The 21,374-nt window shown below is 41.1% G+C and overlaps 1 protein-coding gene across 6 annotated transcripts in view; it reads left to right on the top strand.

The window, feature by feature from the left end:
- Window positions 1–21,374, top strand: part of LOC131972747 (pleckstrin homology domain-containing family A member 5-like) — an 86,810-nt gene that overhangs the window by 55,007 nt on the left and 10,429 nt on the right. For 2 of the 6 annotated variants that reach the window (XM_059334446.1, XM_059334445.1), the window contains exons 5-18: window positions 1,154–1,274; window positions 1,420–1,524; window positions 3,474–3,546; window positions 5,610–5,710; window positions 7,041–7,156; window positions 8,775–9,281; window positions 11,032–11,503; window positions 13,373–13,456; window positions 14,175–14,294; window positions 15,537–15,590; window positions 16,837–16,917; window positions 19,771–19,833; window positions 19,923–20,003; window positions 21,173–21,322. In XM_059334446.1, the coding sequence (XP_059190429.1) occupies window positions 1,154–1,274; window positions 1,420–1,524; window positions 3,474–3,546; window positions 5,610–5,710; window positions 7,041–7,156; window positions 8,775–9,281; window positions 11,032–11,503; window positions 13,373–13,456; window positions 14,175–14,294; window positions 15,537–15,590; window positions 16,837–16,917; window positions 19,771–19,833; window positions 19,923–20,003; window positions 21,173–21,322 (2,128 nt within the window). Of the gene's footprint in view, window positions 1–1,153; window positions 1,275–1,419; window positions 1,525–3,473; window positions 3,547–5,609; window positions 5,711–7,040; window positions 7,157–8,774; window positions 9,282–11,031; window positions 11,504–13,372; window positions 13,457–13,677; window positions 14,141–14,174; window positions 14,295–15,536; window positions 15,591–16,836; window positions 16,918–19,770; window positions 19,834–19,922; window positions 20,004–21,172; window positions 21,323–21,374 lie in introns of those variants that run through there. The other 4 variants (XM_059334447.1, XM_059334449.1, XM_059334450.1 and 1 more) reach the window with 3 other exon arrangements.

Raw genomic sequence — 21,374 nt, 5'->3', positions numbered from 1 at the left:
CATGTATGAAATTCTCTTAGTAAACTAGCAATCATGCAATCTCAAGTAGATAATGAATAGGTGTTGCAGCATTTTGCAGCCGAACCTTGCCTTGTAACAAAACATGTAACTTTTCTTCTCACAGGTAAGACAGTCAGTCTGTGATTGTCAGTTTTTTGTCTTTGGTAGTATTAGACCTGTCACTGTGCTGCACGGGAATGAACATCCTGTGTGTGTGTTGCCTGCTGTTGTGAGCCGAGCTGATGTTATCCCTTGTGATCCCCTTTCGTGTTTATGCACCTTGGGTATAACAGCATGGAGTCTGAATTGTTAAAGCTTTTCTAAATCGACTCAGAGATTCCTTTTGTTGCAGTGTTAATAGTCTTATCTTTGTTTCTAACAAATGGATAGTTTGAAACATTAGTCTTGATGGTACAGATGGATGTAAAGCACATGCAGACGATGCATACATCGATTTATTATTGATGATCAAATAAGTACAGTGCTCATTTACGCTGAATAGTACCACATAATCTATGAACTTAAGGTCATTCATCAAATGGACAGGTTAGATGGGGGAGTTTGCAGTGCAGGGTTTGCAGTTTCTGTCCTTATTCAGTGACCTGAAACCAGCATATCTGAGAGATTACAGTTTTTTCTCTGCTGCAGTATTTCTGCTCTACTCTGGTTTTCCTTTCTTGTTCCCTCTAGACCACAACGTTGTTCCCTTCCTAAAGAATGTAGGACATCTCCATGGGCCAGAGACAACTTATTTCACAAGGTGTTCTATCCTATGGCAAATGTATTGAACTCAGTTTGCTGTCAACTTTTTGCTTTAAAATGTTTCTGTCTTTGAGGCATCCTGACCTGATTCACTGCTGCAAACTGCTGCATTTCAGTATGTCAGGCAGGCTTTGCAGACCATTTAAAGCTGTTAGACAACTGGGAATGTATCTGCAGTGACATGGTGGGAGTAATTGGCTTGATTCATAGGCCCATGTTGAGATCTCATTATAACTGAGAGTTTAAACTTCAGAGGGACGGGGGGGAACAGACAATAAAGTCTGCTTCCTCCTCTTTTTTTATCAAGGTCAGTATACATAAATCGGTAGTCTATATTTCTGACTGATGACTTGCCTATATGCTCTTGGCATGCCTTGTGTCTCTTGTTTAGATCTGCCTCCAAAGTGCCGGCGAATGAGAAGAAGGAACGGCCACTAAGCACCATGAGTGAGGCCTCCAACTACACAGGCGGCTCGGACTACGCCGCAAACCCCAGTAGCCCAGCAGGAAGAGTGAGTGACACAGGAATACAAGGATAATCATGCATGTCTGTCAAGTCAGGAAAACAACGGAAAACTAGTCTAGAAGTCTAAAAGGCTAGAATTTTATTTTTTTGTGGATTGAACTCCCTTTTGCTCATTCGTGCTATATTTTCAGCCATCAAGACCTTCCAAAAAAATTCACAACTTTGGGAAGAGATCCAATTCCATCCGAAGGAACCCCAATGCACCAGTGATCAAGAGAAACTGGCTTTATAAACAGGTGAGCAAGATTATAATGCATTTAGACTGATACATTATTCATAGATTTGAATTCAGCATGAAACATCTTTTGAATGCAAACTTTTGTTTATACAACTTTCCTCATTTTTACACATAGAACACTGTCAAGGTCTCCCTCTGTGTAAGATTTCCAGCAACAGTCTTATGCACAAAGGAAGCTTTTTGATGTCTTACAGGATCTGAGCCTTTCTTTGTCCAGTGTCTCCGCTCAGCCAGTCACCAAGTGCGGGCACTGTTTAAATACCAATCCCTCATCACAGCTCCCTGGTTACTTACAGGAGGGTGAAAAGGGGGTGCTTAAGGGAACTCTTTGCCAGACAGGACTCTCTCGGCTTCCTAAGTGGGGGGACTCATTTCGTTTTGATTGCAGCCTCCCGGCGCAGTTTTGTGAACACATGATGGCTTCCTTTGGTACAGCTGCCAGCTGCTTTTTCTTTGGGGACCTCAATCAGGGTGACGTAGATCAAGCAAAAGACTCACAAATCTGCTACGCTGAATAAAAGCTGGATTTGCACTTTTATTTCCCTGCCTCATTGAAACCTGGAAGCTATTGAAGTCCTTGGCGGAGGAAAAGCTGCAGCCCTTCGGTTGATCCATTGGGAGAACAAAATGCCACAGTGATTGATGTGATGGTGAAAGCCTTGTTTTTCTCTTCCCGCCTGAACTGAGCAAGAGCTGACAGAACTTCTGATAAAGTTTATTCATGAACACATTGTTAAATGAGTGGTTAAGACCTTGATTGGAACAGAGGGAAGGTGATGAATTAATGGATGCGGATTGGTTTGAATCTTTCTGTTACATTTCTGAAGTGCCTCCATTATAAACACGCTGAGCAGCATCTGGTATTGTGACTTTTTGATACTAATGTGTTAAACATGCTGGTTCATGAAGCAAATTTCCATTTAAAGTAAACTGTGGCCCTCATGCTGCTTGACCATAATGACAGAGTTGTTGAGGTCCCTCCCCCCTACTTTTGTCTCTTGGTGAAATCCACGATTAAGGACTCCGCTCAAGTTTTCCAATAAAGCGACGGGGGAAGTTAATACCCCTTTCCTCACCCTTGCAGCCTGACAACCCTTTTGATCACAGCATTGTAATGCCAGAGAACAACTTCAGCAATGGAGGTTTATTTTTGTTGTCCATTGAACAACACACTTCCTTTTAAAAGTGAAAGCTGTTTGTTTTGATGAAATTATATACACAATGGAGCACTCTCTTTTATTCAGATGTTTTCCCTGAACCAAATAAAGTACCATTACTCCATCTCAAGTCAATGATGTGTCACATTTGAGTGGTAGGAATTTTGCTGTACAACTGGGATGATTAAAGAGTGTATTTACTTACAAAATATTAAAAGGATTCCAAGGAGACAAAAGACAAAAGTGAAAAACAAAGTGATACCTACTTTGTAGAAGACCTGTGAGGTTGTTGAAAGCATAACAAAAGTTGGAAACAGCATTATTACAACTTCAAAAATACAAATTCAATAGTAATTGATTGGCTTCTGTCCTTTTTAAAGGTACTAACCGAATATATAAAGCTGCTAATAGTAAACAATTACTCACATCAAAGAAATTCAACTAATTATATTCCAGGGGCTGAGTGGACTACTGCAAGTACTTTTTCCTAACTATTTCACAGTTAAATAGTCCTACTCACTTTCTGTGTCAGCTCATATCAACCCAACCTGCACAAATTCAACTTTAATATATCCCCAATAAATCAAACTGTCTTTGATTCTAATTTTTGATTTTGATTTGTTTATTGTCTTGTTGAGTTTGTACTGTCATGTATTGGTTATATGCTGTCTGTTCTTGTGTTTGACTTTGAAAAAGCAAAAATTAAATACATCTACATATAAAAACAACTAACCAACAAACTTTTTCCATTGGTTTTTGGAATAACTGTTCTCTTCCTCTGTCTTTTCAGGACAGTACAGGGATGAAGCTGTGGAAAAAGAGGTGGTTTGTGCTGTCTGACCTGTGCCTCTTCTACTACAGAGGTGAGTCATGTCCTCTCAGCCACCAACATTTTCACAACGTTTCATTAGTATTGCACTGATAACAACAATACTGGTTTTTCGATTAGAAGTTCAGTGCGCTGGTTTGACCTTCAGAGCCACAAGCCGCGCTCTTGGCGGTTGTTTATATATCTGGATCCAAGTCCCTGTGGTAAGCAGTCGGTCAGGACCAACTGAGGAGGCATATTAATTGAAAGGGCTCTCCTGTGGTCTGATTTGCCATTTGATAGATAATTTTCCCCAAGGAAAGCCAGGGCTTTAAGTAAGGCTTGGATGCTGCCATAATGTTGATAGAAATAGCATAGCAGGAAATTGGATTTCACACGACTCTTAAGTCATGAAAGAAGTTTCCAGAGATGCTGCTTTACACAGTGGTTGCATACTTGTGTAATTCTTGGATTCAATTGCATTAAACAAAATTTATCTTGCTTGAATTTAAAGATCCTCCTAATCCCACATTAGGAGGACCACTATTGTATTATAACCCTGATCATCCTTTAGATAACCCATACTTTTAGAAACAAGTTTTTCTTTAATTTTATTTAAATCTAGCGTGGTACCTTAATGGTATTCTTAATCTTAGTTATGTTTTTTTCATGATATGCTTATTTGTTGAAAAGAGTTTATAGTTTAAAAGTTTTCCATTTAGTTATTTAAATCTGGCTGTCCTCATAAACCTTCCTCTTTGCTACTATTGCACTGTAGGAAAACATTTGCAAGTGTTAGATGTGGTCTTTTTTATAAGATGCTATTGACTGAGCTGCTATTGACGGAGCATTTCAGCCTCTCTCATACAGTTCTAATGTTCATATCAAATATTGACACAGCTGTGTCCAGCAATCGCTCGAGAGCTTCCCTATTGAAAAAAATGAAATGGAGACCGAATCAATGAGGCCGTAAGGTGGTTGTTGATGAGGTCCTCTGTTTGGCTGCAGCTACAGAGAATATATAAGTCTTGCCTGGCACAAGTCCACATATCTCACTGCCCCCTGCATTACTCGATGCGGATACAGTCATCATTTCTGCTGATCAGGATGACATCTAGTCTGTGTTATTTCTGGTGTCTGCCAGTCCTGTCGCCTTCTTTCCGCCCACTGACTGATAAAAGCCACAGGCAGCAGCAGGCCCAAAGGCTTTATCCAGACAGACGTGTTGAGAAATCCACCCATCAGCAGAGAGTGAGCAGAGAGGTCATGAACTATGCTGCCCCTCAATAAGCACCACATCTATCTGCTGCAGTTATCCGACGGTTACTGTGAGCTCAGGATCCCCCACAATGTTAGCTTATGTTCTGCAGAGTCCTCTGTGCAGAGACAGAGACTTGATTGATGAATAATTAAATGTGGGGCCAGTGGGCAGCAGGTAAAGCTGATACTGGCAAATAGATCAATCCATCAATTCTTCAGACTTGAGTAAGAGAGCCAGAGCTCCGAGGCGAACATCTCCACCTCTTAACTACCAGAGGCCGACCAGAGTTCAGCTACCACCTATCCCCCCAGATATTACTCACTGTTCACAATCAGCCTCGTTCAGCCCAGTTACTACCAATATGTGTTAGGAGACTTTTAGATAACACCCCCAGTCAACACACAAACATGCACACATACCAAGCAGACAAAGCAAAAGCACATATGGGACTGCAGCAGTCGCTTCCCTGGTATATTTTGTTTTCCTGCTCTGTTTTGGGTAAGCAGTGCAGATTGCTTATAACAAATTAGGAGGTTAAGCAATTCTCTGCTTAAAACTCGGGACTCAATCTAATCCCCCCTGTGGAGAGGGTTCCATTGTCAATGTGGAGCCCTGTCTGCTAACTTAATGAGGATTAGAGTGGCCTAGCTACATAGGACATTGAATCAATGCTCATCTTTTTCACTGATTGGACTCTGCTCATCTGACCAACACAAAACTCTATTGGTTTTCATCTCGGAATCCTCTTGGTTTTTCCTTTGGCCTTATTTTATGTCAAAAATGAAATAAGTTAAGTGTAACATTTTGGCGAAAAAATAGCCTCTAATGCTTTGTGTTGACTTGTTTTTTCTCTGCAGATGAAAAAGAGGAGGGGATACTTGGCAGCATCCTCCTACCAAGCTTTCGTGTTTCCATGCTGTCTGTGGATGATCACATTAACAGAAAATATGCCTTCAAGGTCAGTGCATGTTTTCATTCCTACAAACTTTATGCTTGAGTACGTTTAGAGCAAAAGTAAGTATTATTTAAAGCTTGTAAAAAAATGAGATGATAAGAGATTAATTTACAAAACGCCTAAAAGGTTCTTTTGTTTGCTGGTATGAAGTTTATTAGAATTTTTCTTTTTTTGCTGTAGTGGTCTTGTATTTCCACAGTGTCAGATATCACCTCTGGGTTTACTTTGGTTTAACCACTTCTGAAAATCATTTTCAATTGACTGACAAAGATGTTTTTTAAAACTTGAACCGATCATGCTCAGAAAGCAAAGAAAAACACTTGTAGACAGTGATATGTCTGTGCTGGCTCCTGCCAGTGGTGTAGTACTATAGCATCGCTATACTCTCAGTTGACTCGGAAACCCCAAGTTACAGGGCAACAGGCATATTTTATGGGATCTCAGTGGTGTGTACAGTACTTGACTGTGGGTCCTTCATAAACCCTAAGAGACAACAAAGTTGTCCTGCCAAGTATAGCCAAACACAGACGCCCAGGAGTCTGCTCAAGGTCTCTCCAACCACACAGCCCACTCCTTTTCCAACTTAGACTCAGGCTGAGAGAGAGAGAGAGAGAGAGAGAGAGAGAAAGAGTTGAGGTAAAGAGAGAAACACGAGAGCGGGCCACGACCTCTTCAGTTTACAGTGATCTACTCAGGAGTGGGATGACTTTTTGACTGCATATTCTACATTTTAAACTTTTCTTGTCTCTTGTTGTTGTGGCCAAAAAATGGCCTTGTCATTAAAAACGTTCCTTATTTCTCAGGATTATTCTGAAAGTAATTGGTGGGATGACAGTGCTCTTTTTGTTTTTTCAGACATTGGTAAACAGGATATTGAGGTTGTTCACTAAACATTCTGTTTTTCTCTTTCTGCGTCTGGCTTTAACAATAAATTGGTTTGTTCACTGCAAGGGAACAGAGCAACTACGGAACAATGTGTCTGCCGTACAATGAACTGCATGGTAAGTCCTACAGTATTGTGGCAGATTTACTGCCCTAATCTAGTGGTATGCATGAAACTCAGGTGACTCATTGTTGACTCATTGTTTGATTTATGTGGATGGTACAGATGTCCATGAATGTTAACTAAAACATATGACATGCATTAGAGTCACTGTTACCTCAGCGGCTATTCATTTTTCTTATGTAGTGATAAACCTTCATAAATGCAACCAACATTGATTGACCAGTTGTTTTAGAGCGCTTAAAAATTCCAGTTAACTTGATGCTTTTCTCTTCTCTCTTTCAGGTAACTTTGTCTGTATGTCACTTTTCCTGTCCATTATAAAAACAGGCGACGCATCCCAACATGAGGACATACTATTTTTGCTGTGACACAGCCAAAGAGATGGAGTCTTGGATGAAAGTAATGACAGATGCTGCACTTGTGCATTCAGAGCCAGTCAAAAGGTTTGTAAAATAAACACTATTCCAATATTTTTTTTTACAGAGAGCCTGTATTTTATTTAAACTTGTAAGGTGACAGTGGGTTGTTTCGCTCTTGAATGGAGAAAAAGACATTTGAAAATGGTATTTGGGGACCATTATTTAAACACAGTACAATTGACATGCCTTGTCTCATTTCTCCATCCGGATTTTTCCTTTTTTAAGCATTTGTACTGTAAGCAAGTGCTTTTAAATCCCTCTGTTAAGCCTGTTAAGTTCTTAAGCAGCAGTTCTTAAGCAGCAGTTCACCACCGGCTTCTGACATTTCTGGACTGTGGTTTTGTTGTAGAAGCTGTGACTTCTTTAATGTTACGTAACTATTTTTACTGTTGAACTTTATTACAGAGTAACATACACACACATGCCATGTGCATGTGGGCATACCATCCCCAATTATGCACTGTGCAGGTTGTTCAGGGACTTTGTGCACAGCTGTGCTGGCTGATGAGGATCACTGACTCATTGGGATACTTTTTTCCCGTCTTTTTTTAAACTGTGTTAAATGTCTGTCATTTGGCAGCCCGCCTGTCTAATGCCCTCCTTTTACATGGGTGAGCAGAGGCGTGATGGTAAAGTGCTTTGTAATTACACAGAGCAGTAGTGCCTGAAATCCACTGAATAGCACTGTTAGGACAGTGTGATGCTTTTATAAGGCTATCTACTATAACAGCATTGTAATATCTATCTAGACTAAAGGCTACCCTAATTTTAAAGTAGTGTTTTCTATGGACAGTATTACATTTATCTTTTGGTGAGTAGTGATCAGAAAGAAAAAAGATATGGTAGTCCAAATCCTTATCTTTTAAGGACCGCTCCCTTTAAGTGTTTCTACATTGTCTTCAAAAGAAGTGTCAGTAAATGCACACAGGCCTTTCATAGGTCTAAGTGTGTGCTCTACTGGGCTGGTGGAGCCACAGATGGCTGGAGAAGACATTACGTGCCTAGTGCTGCTATTTAAAAGGATACAAGTGGAAACTCTGAAGGAATGCCTTTCCTACTGCCCTCCTAATGCAAACCCAGTGAGCCATGCTGCAAAGGGGAATTTGCTCAACTTTGAAGCTGTGACCTTCAGTCTGTCTAAGGCCAAGGAGTAGTGGTGTCAATTACCTCTGGAGACCCCCCTAAGGACCACAGAGCTGTATATAGGTCTCCTAGTGAGGAGGCAAAAAGGAGCAGCAAATGGATTACCGGAGTCTGAGCAGCACCTTTGTGACGTGCCCCAGAGGAGGCAGTGTTTTATTGGAGATATCTGATTTCCTTTTACACGCCTGGCCTACACTGGCAGCTGGAAGAAACATTGTGCGCCTCCACCCATTTTCTTTCCACTTTCTTTTTGTTTCGCAGCTGCCCCCATTAGCAGAGTTCACAAAGTTAATGCATTAGGACCACAGTATATTGTATATGCTTGATACAATGTCTCTGACACAGATGACTATCCCAGCTGCCAATGTAATCTAATGTAGCTATCATCTTTCTGTCTCTGCACAGGTGATCTTATATGGCTTGATTGCCTTTAGCCAGCACCCACCGGTCCTAGATATTTCTTGTTATTATTCTAAGAGCTCCTCTTTCTCTTTATCAGGTTGGACAGACTAAAAGTGGAGCAGTGTGGACCACAAGAGATCAACCATGTGGCCAACCACAGGCTGCCACTGACACAGCCTGAAATCCAGAAAAATGAACTCAACCGTGAGGCTGACTGTGAGCGCACTGCAGCAATTACCCCCACCACAGCAGAAGAAGAGAGGAAGCAGCGAGACGCCGAGCGATACGGCTTCCAGAAGGATGGGGCGGAGCGCGAGCGTCCACTCACCAAGATCAACAGTATCAAACTGCAGCCAGCCCAGGCAGCAGCCATCAAGGCTAACATCGCCTCACCCCAGACTCCGACAGAAATGGACGGTCCGCACCGCAGCCCTCAGGTCAATGGATCCGGGGAGCAGTGTCCAGCTGATGGGACTGAAGTCCCTCCTCAGCGAAGTCCCACCCATGAGCCAGACCGCACCCTGAGTAGGACCAGTTCTATGCAGCAACTAGAGCAGTGGGTCCGCACACAAAGAGGACGCAACCAGGATGATGACACAAGGAGGTTGGTTTGATTATACAACCCAGAGAAGTTGGGACACTGAGTAAACATAAATTAGAACAGAATATATCAAATTCAGTGTATATTTACTAAAGTAAAACTGAAACCACATCAGTTAAAAAATATCCTACCCCCAACCTTTCCTGCCAGTGAGCAGGTGAGTTTTAAGAGGTTCAATGTTTTTGTCTTTGTACGGTATTCAGTGTAATATATGTCACAAAAGATTAGAGAATTAGAACTTTCTGTTTTATTTTTTGGAGTCATGGCTGCGTGAACTTATGCAGTTTTTAAAACCCTTAATGTTTTAATTATTTGATTGTGTGATCTCAAAACATTTGCGCTGCAAGAGGAGAAAATATGCCAGCACAAGTTGTTTTTAGGTTATTGCACAAGAGTCCAAGCTTGTCCTACTTTGACAAAAAGAAGTGGAACTTGGCTAAACTTGGTATCATTTAGAAATGCTGATTCAACCACATCTTGAGACAGGAGGGATTCTCCTTAAGCATCTGCGTACCCACATACAGTACATATGCAGGCTCCGATTTTCCAAAGCTTCTTAGTCCTGTTTCTCTCCAAAGCTGTGTTGTTTAAAGCCAGAGGATTCACATGCTCCTCACCATGATTTAAACACTTTAATATTACACTATTGAGTGTACAAGTAAGTGGAACTGGGGATAAACAATAGCTGAGCAGAGCTGTGAGCCAGAGTTGCTGCCTGCCCACTGACCCTGCTGTGAGAGTCTCATTTTTAATTGGTTGAGATTAAACTTGCTCTCTCACTGGGTCTGTCTGTCTGCCTGTCTGCCCGTCTGTCAGCGTGTCTGTCTCTCCATCTGTTTATCGTCGCTTGGCCTGTGGTTGTGTTTGACACAGCCTTGCCTCTTTGCCTCCACTCATCCTTGAGTAAGTTTATTTTAAAAATGGACATATTTGCTCTGAGCAATGCATGATTTTAAGGCCAGTGCTCCTTATTTCCGTAATGGGCCTCTGTGATAAGCGCGAAAACTCCCTCTTCATTCTCTGGCCACTCAAGTCTTTCAGCAGTCTCTGTTTGTCATTACATGCATGTCCTCCAGAATGATGCTTAGTTTCCATGTAGTCACAAGCCTTTTCTTTTTTCAAACGCTTTTGGGTTTTACAGACCAGTGAGCGTTCTAGCCACAATCTGTCAGGGAGTCTTAATAGGAAGCTCTCTCGATGCCAGCTGCACTGACTTTGAACTCACTGTGGAAGAGGGGGGCTTTTCAATCGTTGCTGCCACTGGAAAGGTCTAATTTGTCCCGTGGGGGGGGGGGGTTCTTGAGAGTGAAGTATCCATGTAGAAAACTAGAGGTGTTTTGCGTCCATAAAGTAATAAAGTAATAAACCTGACATTGCTTTGATGAGTGAGTAGCTAGAAAGTTATAATTGGGTGTTTTTGTTTGTTGTTATTTAAGATTTTTTTTTTAAAAGGTGCAGAGTTATGAAAGTCTAATTGACTATAAACAACCTCTTCTCTACTTTCAACCTGCCACTTAGAGCCTAGTATTTATGAAACACATTCACATTTTAGGAAAATAAATAAATAAAATAACAAAGCAGTGAATATAGAATTACTAAATTGTTGCACCTCCTTTGAAGACTTTAAAGTCCTAATAATACATATATTTATATATATATATATATACATATATATAAGCAGATATTTTACCTCATATGCAAATATTACTAATGTCCTCAACTCCCTCTAACAAGTTTTGTTTCTTCTCCTCAGCATTACATCATACCAGACGCTACCTAGAAACATGCCTAGCCATCGGGTACCATATATGCCTCATTATGGCGATGGATACTGCAGTATGCCTAGGAATAGCATGGCACAGCGGGACAGCATCTGCAGCATATCGCCATCGTTGTACGAACAGGCCCTGGGTCCCTCTGGAACTGACAAGCGTCGCTCAATGCGAGACGACACCATGTGGCAGTTATTTGAGTGGCAGCAAAGACAGGCCTACACCCGGACGCCGGGGCTCTACAGCAACATGGCCAGTCCCAAAACCATGATCAACCTGTCGGAGCATGCTGCACCGAGCCACTCCATCCCCCCCTCGCCCTCACACGGCTCCCTGTCTATGTACGGTGGCTACTCGCCGATGAGATCCTACAACATGAACAATGCTCGTTCAGAGGTGTCCTCGCCCATTTATAGAGGAGACATGAGACGACAAAGGCCACAAGTCAACAAGGTCAGTTAACAAAACATATCTTGAAGAGGTTCATTAGGCCTACTGATATACTTTTTTACACTGTTTCTCTATACAAGGCCAATATAGCAAAATAGTTTCTTGTACCTGACAAGTTTCGGCTACCTTGCCTCTGAAGCCTTCATCAGAGGTGTCACGTGATGTTGGTGTGACGTCGTCTGTGATGTGTTATTTGGAGTTTTCCATCCCACCTGATGTGGTGGGATGACCCTGTCCCCTGGGGTGCTCCACTGTAAGAGAGAAAACCATCTTATGAACTGGGATGCAGCCAAGGTCATCAGAACAGAAAGCAACAAATTCCATCGGTGGATCAAAGAGGCGGTTGAAATCAGGAAGCGGGCACCAAAGACTGTCAACCGGGATGAGGGAGCCTACCAACTATCTCACACCTGGGACACAGTCCTGCAGGGCCGCCCCCCCCGGCTGTATGAAAAACCACCAGACAGCAGAGGGCGCCCCGCCCCCCCCCTGGAGCACCCCAGGGGACACGGCTATCCCACCACATCAGGTGGGATGGAAAACTCCATATAACACACCATAGACGACGTCACACCAACATCACGTGACACCTCTGATGAAGGCTTCAGAGGCAAGGTAGCCGAAACTTGTCAGGTACAAGGAACTATTTTGCTATATTGGCCTTGTATAGAGAAACAGTGTAAAAAAGTTAATAAAACATTTATTCACTTATCACTTTAGTGCCATACAGTCCTGGTTCAACATGTTCTCTGAACGGGATTGTATAATTTCTTTTGACAAATTATGCATCACAGTTCATATGATATCCAAAAACAACAGTCATCGTTTTATGCACGTTGGTAACATTTTGATATGGAATAACTTCAGGTTAGGCTAGGAAAAAAGAACAGAGTTAGGCTTAAAATAACTACTTTTTCACAGAAATACTAAACACAGTTACATTGGTGATGTAGAACATGAGTACTGAAGTTCCCAACATGACACAATCACATGTTTCTGCGGTCTATATCCTACATAAACAGAAATCAGTGCATTACTTTTTGAAGGAATAATACCCAACTCTTTATGAGAACAGTCTCTCTGGTTTTACTTGCTTAAATTCTGACATATTCATTTATCATCAGATAAATGGAGGTGAGTGATACTACCAGCATGAAAGCAGTCATTTTAAAAGAAGACCTCTCTTTCCACAATCAGTGTCAGAACATACTGCCAACAGTTTCCATTAGAATGACCTTTTAAAAAAATAGCCTTCCTAAAATCTGTTGACAGCATGTACTTTGGATTATCACGGACACTGTTCCAAGAAAAAAATGTTTCTGATTAAATTTTTAAATGTCATTTTCGGGGATGGGATTGAATACAGCGAAATGCTGGTAAAATATTCAAGTAGTTGCTGGGTTTTCTTCAGCCTGCAGTCAAACAAAACAATGGTAATTTATTGAGTGGCTGGTCCATTTTATTTAAAATCCACCAGCCCCAATAGGACGTGGACAAAAAAGTTAATTTCCAACCCTGCTCATTTTTGTATGCAACAACATAGTCTGCTCTCAAAAGTCTCAAAATGAGCTTTCAAAGTGTGTGAGCTAATTTTGTTATACATACTGTTCCCAGAGGTCGACATTGAATCTAAGTTTCCATCGGTGAAGTCGTTTTAGAAAGGTATTTTGAGCAACAGACAAAATTGTTGTGTATCTTGATATTTTGGCAAATACAATAAAACAAGTATATATGAATAGCTAGACCACTAAGGATATGCACAAAATGTGTCTTTGTATTTGCTGGAACCATTCAGCTGTGAATTATTGTTTAAAGCAATCCACAGTGTAAAATAAATGGCTGCATTGTTTTGTAATTCCCTGTGTCCTGCAGTATGCCTACCCACCTGATAGGAGGTCTATGCCTGCAGGGATCCCAGTCCAGACTATCACTGCCCAGTCTCTCCAAGGCAAAACAGTAAGTCCTCATCCATGTTGTCCCCCTCTGTGTCCACCACGATTTCCTAACTAAATTTATGAAATACACCACCCAGTAATTTCATGCTTGAATAAGTGTGTGGAGCACACAGTTATTCATTTGGGTTTAATTGGACTTCTCTGAAAGACAAGACTATTTTTATAACTCCACCTACCCTCCCTTTCTCCCTCTCCCTCTTCTGTCCTTCATTCCCTTCCAAGAAGACATTGTGACAGAATCTTTAGAGACAGATTTAGGAATAACTCAGATGTATGTTCCAAGTGTTAGGATTTAGGGTATGCTCACTTCAGGAGCTCCTTTTGACTCGCTTCACATCAGCAAAGACTTAAAAACCCTGTCACTCACAACTCTCTAAGCCAGATCAGGAATTTATGTCAAAGCCGTACACAGTGCGATGTCCTCATGCAGCTGGTAAAGTGTGAACTGGGTTCTGTAATAAATGCTAAACTGCTCTTCTGTCTTGAGTGGACGTGTCAAATTTGCATGCTGCTGACAGCGATTGCACCTTGGATAATCTCATGTTCCTGAGCTGCATGAACACTCAATACCTAGATATACCAACTGTTCACCTATTGGGAGCCTGATACCTCTAAATCTCCTGTCCTGGTGTGTTCTCTCCTTTCCTCTCCCACTCTCCCTGCGGTGTGTCCCTGTTTCATTGTGGCTGTATTTCCCTCCCTTCCTCCCTCCCTTGCAGCCTGAGGAACTGACTCTGCTGCTGATAAAGCTGCGGCGGCAGCAGGCAGAGCTAAACAGTATCCGGGAGCACACTGTAGCACAGCTTATGCAACTAAACATGGATGGCGACAACCCAAAGGTCAGGCCCCCAGAGATGCCCCTGCAGGCTTGTGTGTTAGCGTGTGGTGTGTATGCCATGTTGAACCACTTCCATTATCCATCTCGATCCAGAGGATTTTTTTTTGGTCTTCACACATGGCTGATTTAAGGAGAAAAGGCGCTACAGTTCGCATTTTCTTCAAGTTTTGTTGGCTTAAAGTTGTCTCTTCATCATATTTAGGGGTCAGCTAACCAAATGTGTGAAATGTCTGGAAATATAAATAACTCAAATTAATGTAGTTCATCATCATCATTGCATTTGATCCATTTTTAATTGGGCGAGCAGTTGATTGAGTCATTTTATTTCCAGACAGATGTTAATCGGAAATGAAACTTAAAGCCAGTGGCAAGCTTAAAGAACGACCGGCTAAGGAGGTTCAGGCCACTGGCATACGTTAATGTTAATTCAGGATTTTTGCATTTTAAGTCCCTTCTAAGATGCCAGAGAACAGATTTGACTGTTCCTGATGTAGGTCAACCAGGCGAATGGTAGAGTGTGAGGGATTTGGGTTTATAATATACCAGTGTAGCTAACGATTGTTGCCTTACCTTATGTAGTTTAGTGGGTTTAGCATCAAGATAGTCACACCCAGTTTAAGTGATGTACTTGAACCCTCTAAGCCCTTGTCCCATTTTACTCACTGTAGCCTCGTTTTTCACTTGAAATATAGAAGTCCTGCATCTCTACAAAAACAGCACAATCATGGCTAGGAGTAGGAGAACGCAAAATAACTCATCTTAATGCCATAAATGTACATTTGTTTGGACAAATATAATGATAACATCAAATATAGCTAATAAGACTTTAATTTAAGAGCTGATATCTCGACATTTTCCATGGTTTTTCTTGATAATGATTTTGTTTATTATCAAGAAATCCATAGAAAATGTCTAGATATCATCTCATCAGCTTCCTGTGCTTGTTCCTGCATTTGGTCAAGTCTGTACATGGCCATTTGGTCATTATGGAGCTCTCCTTTTTCATTTTCTTTTGTACAGTCTGTCTTTTACTTTATATAGCAAAACTTGACTTGTTCTGCTGTGCTGCCTTCCTTTCTATTCGGTTATGTACATGACATACTTGTTTGTGTATTTATGAGAGAGAGAGTGAGAGAGAGAGTGAAAGAGAGAGAGAGAGAGAGAGAGAGAGAGAGAGAGAGAGAATAATTCTCTCAATCTGCTGTTGCCTTTTATTTCCTCTCCTTTTTGCTGCTGACGTTAGAACGACATTCTCTCCCATCACCTCCAAAGGAACCTCATGTATTTGGACAATCAGGTGGGGTAATGCATGACTGCATGGCCCTGTCTCCTGTCATGAACTAAACCCATTTAATGCTTTGCTATTATATTATTCAGCACAGAAAACCCCACTTTGATTTCCTGTTTGATGCCTAGATAAGTTGTATTAGTTTTTTAATGTTCATTTTTATAACACTGACCAATGTCTCATACCACAGCAACACCTGTCCCTAGATGAGCCTATAAATTCACTCATTAGTCTGATGACGTCTAAACTCATTGTCAGCTATACTAACCAAATATCTGGATATCACTCTTTTCTGTATGCTTTGGAGAAGTGAACAAGCTTTATGTTTTCCATATATGCATATATATTCCTATGCATACAGACAGGCGTTTATCATGTCATTGAAGTACCTGCAAAGAAATGTTTCTCTTCTATTATTTTTAATAGCTCAAAAGTGCTTTGAGACCTTGAGTAATTGCAAAAGTGCAATATATAGTATACACAAAGGCACAATAACACATGTCTGATGATAAATATAGAGAAGATAATTTCATGTTTTAATGAGCTATTCCCACATCCATATGGAAGCCCATTTCAGCCGATGTGATGGAAAAAAAAAAAGATATGAGACTTTCTCAAAATGTATTAGTTAGTATCTTTGTAGAAAGTTTCTCATTATTTTTGAAATACTAAATGTTTTTTTTGGATTAAGTAAGTCATTATTTGGAGATATTATGTCATTATTATAGGAAGATATTTTTCATGCTTTATTGTGATAGTGACAGAGAAGAAAGGGGAGAGAAAGAGGGGAAGATATGCAGCAAAGGGCCCTGGGACTCAACCCTGGCTTGGTTTTTCTGTATTTTTTTCTTTTACTGGCAGAAATGGGTACCCATAGATTTGTGTAACCATTGAGAATTATGTAATTTTGCTCTTCCCTTTGAAAGTAGAGTAATGAGGCCCCGTATTTATCATCTCCTGCCACATACATCGCTAAAGTATTGCTTGCTATTTTTGTATCATTATTATACATCAAAGTTAAACAGGAGCTTCCCATGGCTGAAGAGTAAGCGTCTTAGGGCTTTGCACTACAATGTCGTCCTGATCCTGTGTGTGAGCGCCTCTTGCTGCTTCTCGTTGCTGTACCCATCCCTGTCTGAGTCTGCTTCATGAGAGAGAGCAAGCGAGGTGTAACAATATTGTCGGTTTTGTCTCTGAAGTAAAGAACTGCTATAAACTGACACTTGCTATATCGCTCCTCTCCACACTGGACTAGATGAAGGAAAATGAGCCTTTAATCGCCATGACTCACACTTTGATTGAGAACTCTGCCCCAAGGCCTCAACTTTACCAGCAAGTAAGGCCAGCCAAAGGCTTTGCTCCGCCTCATCCTCACCAGTCGCTGTTGTTATTTTGGTCTGTTTTGCAATGCTCCTCCTTCGGTGTCCAAGTCCTCATGGCATCTTGAGACTGGTCTCCCTGTATCGTTTGTATCGCCAGCACCTCCTCATCCATTGCTTTTGACTGTTCTCCTCTTATTATGAGAAGTCATGCCAGTATGGACATGACTTGATGAAGAGTACTCTGATGTGTTTGCTTCACTGTTCAGTTAAATCCCTTCGTCACTCTTAGTGAACTTTGTGTGTTGGGGCTGGATAAAGTTTACTCTAGAAGTTGCTCCATGTTTATAAAACGCTCATCTAGCTCTGGGACTGTCCTTAATCAAAAGCTAAAACTGTGGTTGCACTTAAATCATTTAGGTAGCAAAGCCTCTAGTCTTTACTCATCTTGTTTTGTCTCTTTCCCTAATCTGTGATGGTTAGAGTGCAATTTTTCATAGCCCTTTTACAGAATGTGTTTCCTCTCATTAGATGAGCTGCCCGGATTTGTCAGGGGGGACTCTAATTAGTGTGACTTATTTCTGTGTTGTCAGACTTGTCACTTCGCATTACCAAGTACTACTGCTTCTCTTTCTGTGAAAAGATGTATTGTAGGTGATTTAATGGCATAATCTAAATGCAGTAAAGCTAATTTTTTTACTTCAAGTAGGACACAAAAATATTCCTCTATCCCCAAAGCAAGTATTACTCTGTTTACAGTTGATTCGGAGTCAACTAGTGCTGCTTTATTTATTTGATGTTAGGATTTAGTGGTGTAACGGCTGAAATACATAGGGACACAATACATCATGTCGGTAATTTGGAGCAGGGTTATTTACCTGTCACACAGACTGGTTTGATATGCACAGTTCGGAAGCATAGGCTATATTGGGTGGTACTGCAGTCATGCTGTGGCGTGTTGCACCCCGTCTGTGTCCTATGTATTTCAGCTGTAAGACTGAGTACACTTGAGCTGTGAAATAGATGCTATACCAAATATGGTGATGAAGATGAAGACAGATGTTTCTTAGGTAAACTCTCACTTCTCTTCTAGCTGTCTGCATTACTTCCCTCTCACCCCCTCTTGTTATTCTGCTGGTGGAAAGGGTAAAGAGGGCTCGCTTGTGTGTGACGATGGCTATGACATCACTTTGCCACTTTTGTGACTCGCCTTTCGAGGTGTAAAAGTGCCGCTGAAGACTGCCCCCAGCCACCCTCAACCCCCCAACCCATTCATTGGCATACCGGCCCGGCAACAGCTGCATTCCCACCTGTTCAGCTGCCAGAAGTCTGTCTCCCTCCTCCTCCTCCCCCCCCCCCCCCATGTCACTTGTAATCCACACCACACAACACCACAGTGAAGCCCCCCCTCCACGCTGTGGGAGAGTCTGCATGTTCTGTGTGGAATGCCATGTGGTTCTCAGGTCCCACCTGCTTTAACTGTACTGTGTGATTCAGCTGAGGAAAAAGGTGTTAGTAAAAAATGTGTGTGAAAGAGTGCAGGAGTGAGTGTGAATGTGGAACTGGTACACAGTCTAAAAATATTTGGACAGCGAGTCATTTTTTGTTGTTTTAGCTCTGTACACCAGCCACTGGATTTGATTTGAATAGTGTCTATACGTTTTTAGACAAAGTGCCATATGATCATGTGTTTCTTGTGGTGGAGACCAAACTTAAAGCAAAAAGCCCCAAAACAGGCAAGAAGGGAAGACGAGTGTAGTTCAGGCCTGGCAGAACGTCTGCTGATGTGTATAGGATGACTAGTCATTGACTTCTACGGATTCAAAATGATACATGAAGTATGATTACTTAACTAAAGTATCTGTTCATTTTTTTTATTAATCTTGGCTCCCACAATTTCGAGGAGCCCAATAATGATGTAAGTGAAAGCTGAAAGTTGGCACTTGACCTAATAGCCATGATGTCATTTCATATCCAATGTGAACACAAACACAAAACAACACAAAAATATGTCACTGTCCTAAAATTTATGGACTGCTCATGTATTTGTTTAGACTAGAAAGAGTGGATGAATGATGAAGCTTTATGTGATGAATAGATTTTATGGAAACATGGGATCCAATGCAGTTGAAATAATTTCCCATTTCAGCATGGTGACTTCTTCTTTAAAACAAGAAGAGGAGTGACCAGACAGTGATACAAGTTTTACCACCTTTACTTACTTTTGCAACTACATAAATGTAGACATTGTAATGTAATAAACACAAGTGTTATGTTTGTATAAGCTAGTCTAGAAGTAATTGCAATTCAATCTGACGGAACTGCTTCCATCTGTGAATTTTAGCCTGGACTAAAGTAACTAAACAGCTGTTCATAATTGTCTTGAGCATTATTATTGTAAGTTAAAGTCCTGTGGTTATGTCGTTATTCTGGGAACAACACACATTCATTTGACCACAATGACTAGACAGGCAGGGTCCTTGGACCAATTAGCTACAGAGCATGTGCTGCAAAAAACACAGTTGGTTGATGCAGTTTATGCACTGACTCTAGAGTTCAGTAAGCAAGATTGTTTTACATGTATTTTCTTGCATTTCCAATAAAATCACTTCATTGTGCTGATGCAGACAAACAATTGTGGGTGATGAAACACAAGGCACCACAATCAGATTGTGAGATTGTGTTTGGACTGGCAGCTCTCCCACTGTTGGTTTGCTAACTTAGGCTGTCTGATTCAGTGAAATATGAGTTTCTGCTCAAGACAAATCCCGCGGCTCAGAGAGGGAGTCATGACACTGCATTAGATCTCCAGATTCTAATGTGTATGTGCATATTTGGTGTCTCTGTCTAACGTTCTGATGTCTTCACAGTTGAGTCCAGAAGACTACAGGGAACACGCCTACACATGTATGCCAGAAGAAGTGGACATTGATGTAAGTTCAGTGATGCACTCTTACATGATATGATGCTTCGTTCAGCTCTACATGATGGGTCACCACTCTTTATTGTTTGCCCTCTTCAGACCAAACTTAGCAGGTTGTGTGAGCAGGATAAAGTGGTGAGGACACAAGAGGACAAACTTCAGCAGCTGTACAGAGAGAAGGTAACTAAAACAATGCACATCTGTCATTACATTTGCACCAAACACTGTCTGAAATGCTGACTGGAGTGTGGTGTTAAGTGGGGAAAAATAAACTAAAAAGAATACACAGTTTATGCTCAGTTCGCCTTATGTTAGGTTTATATGCACAACACAAACAAAAGTTGTTTTATCTGTTACAATGTATAACTATACCCCAGTTACTGTCATCAACTTCAAAGAGATTTTCAAGGCTTTCATAGCCAGGTCATATTTAGCATATCTGACTGTCCCCTATTTGTTTTATAAAAGAAAATAATGAATACAGTGTGAATTTGGGCTAATGTGTAGTCCATTTGGAGCTACCTACATCCCCATAAAAATCAACAAAATAAATCATAACCTATTCAATTAAGGTTGGAAATGACTGGCTTATTAATTGATGTGTTAGTTGACAAATGTTCTTTTTTAATTTGGACATTGAAAATGGGGCTGATTTCATAGACTATAACACATTTATACCAATAAAGAAAAATTATTTGCACCCATACATTTTGATTCAGCACCTTTAGACGTATAGGAGCTAAAAACGGGGGCTTAAATTAAGACTAAAGTTGGCTGATCTAAAGACCAGGCAGACAGGGTAAATGTATTTATATAGCACATTGTAGCAACAAGGCAATTCTGTGCTTAACAGAAAACATCAAAAGCATTGAGCCAGAATCCAATAGAAACACATTATAAAAGGTTATTAAAATACAATTAAAGCAGCCAATCAAGACTCAATACAATAGCAAATAAGAACCAGCTAAAATAGCATAATGGGTATAAGATACAAGAACAATAGTAACAGTGCAGAGTAAGAAATTAACCATTATTGGAGTTAATAACAGGCAGTGGCAAACAGAAAAGTCTTTAGTCTTGATTTAAAATGAAAAGAGAGTTGCAGCGGACCTGCAGATTTCTGTGAGTTTGTTCCAGATAGTTGAAGCATGAAAACTGAATGCTGCTTCTCCATGTTGAGTTTGGATATTGAGTTGAGGACAGAAAGCAGTCTGGTCTCAGAGGATCTGTGAGGTCAGGGTCGTTCAAGATGTAGTGGAAGATCAGAAATGTAGAAGGGCTGAAATGGTACACTGACAAATTACACACTCATACTGTATGTGCATTTGTTATGTCGTGTGTTCCTTCAGCACACCCTGGAGACAGCACTGCTCTCAGCCAGCCAGGAGATAGAGATGGGCTCTGAAAACCCTACTGCCATGCAAAGTGTTATCCAGCAGAGAGACTTACTGCAGAGCGGCCTGCTCAGCACCTGCAGAGAGCTCTCCAGAATTGCAGCTGTGAGTCATACTGTACATCCACACAAGCTGGACACTGAAGCTCCTTTTTTGC

The sequence above is a fragment of the Centropristis striata genome, chromosome 6, assembly GCF_030273125.1.
Source record: "Centropristis striata isolate RG_2023a ecotype Rhode Island chromosome 6, C.striata_1.0, whole genome shotgun sequence".
NCBI lineage: Eukaryota > Metazoa > Chordata > Actinopteri > Perciformes > Serranidae > Centropristis > Centropristis striata.
The sequence above is the reverse complement of the archived record's forward strand: the minus strand, read 5'-3'. Positions and strand labels throughout refer to the sequence as shown.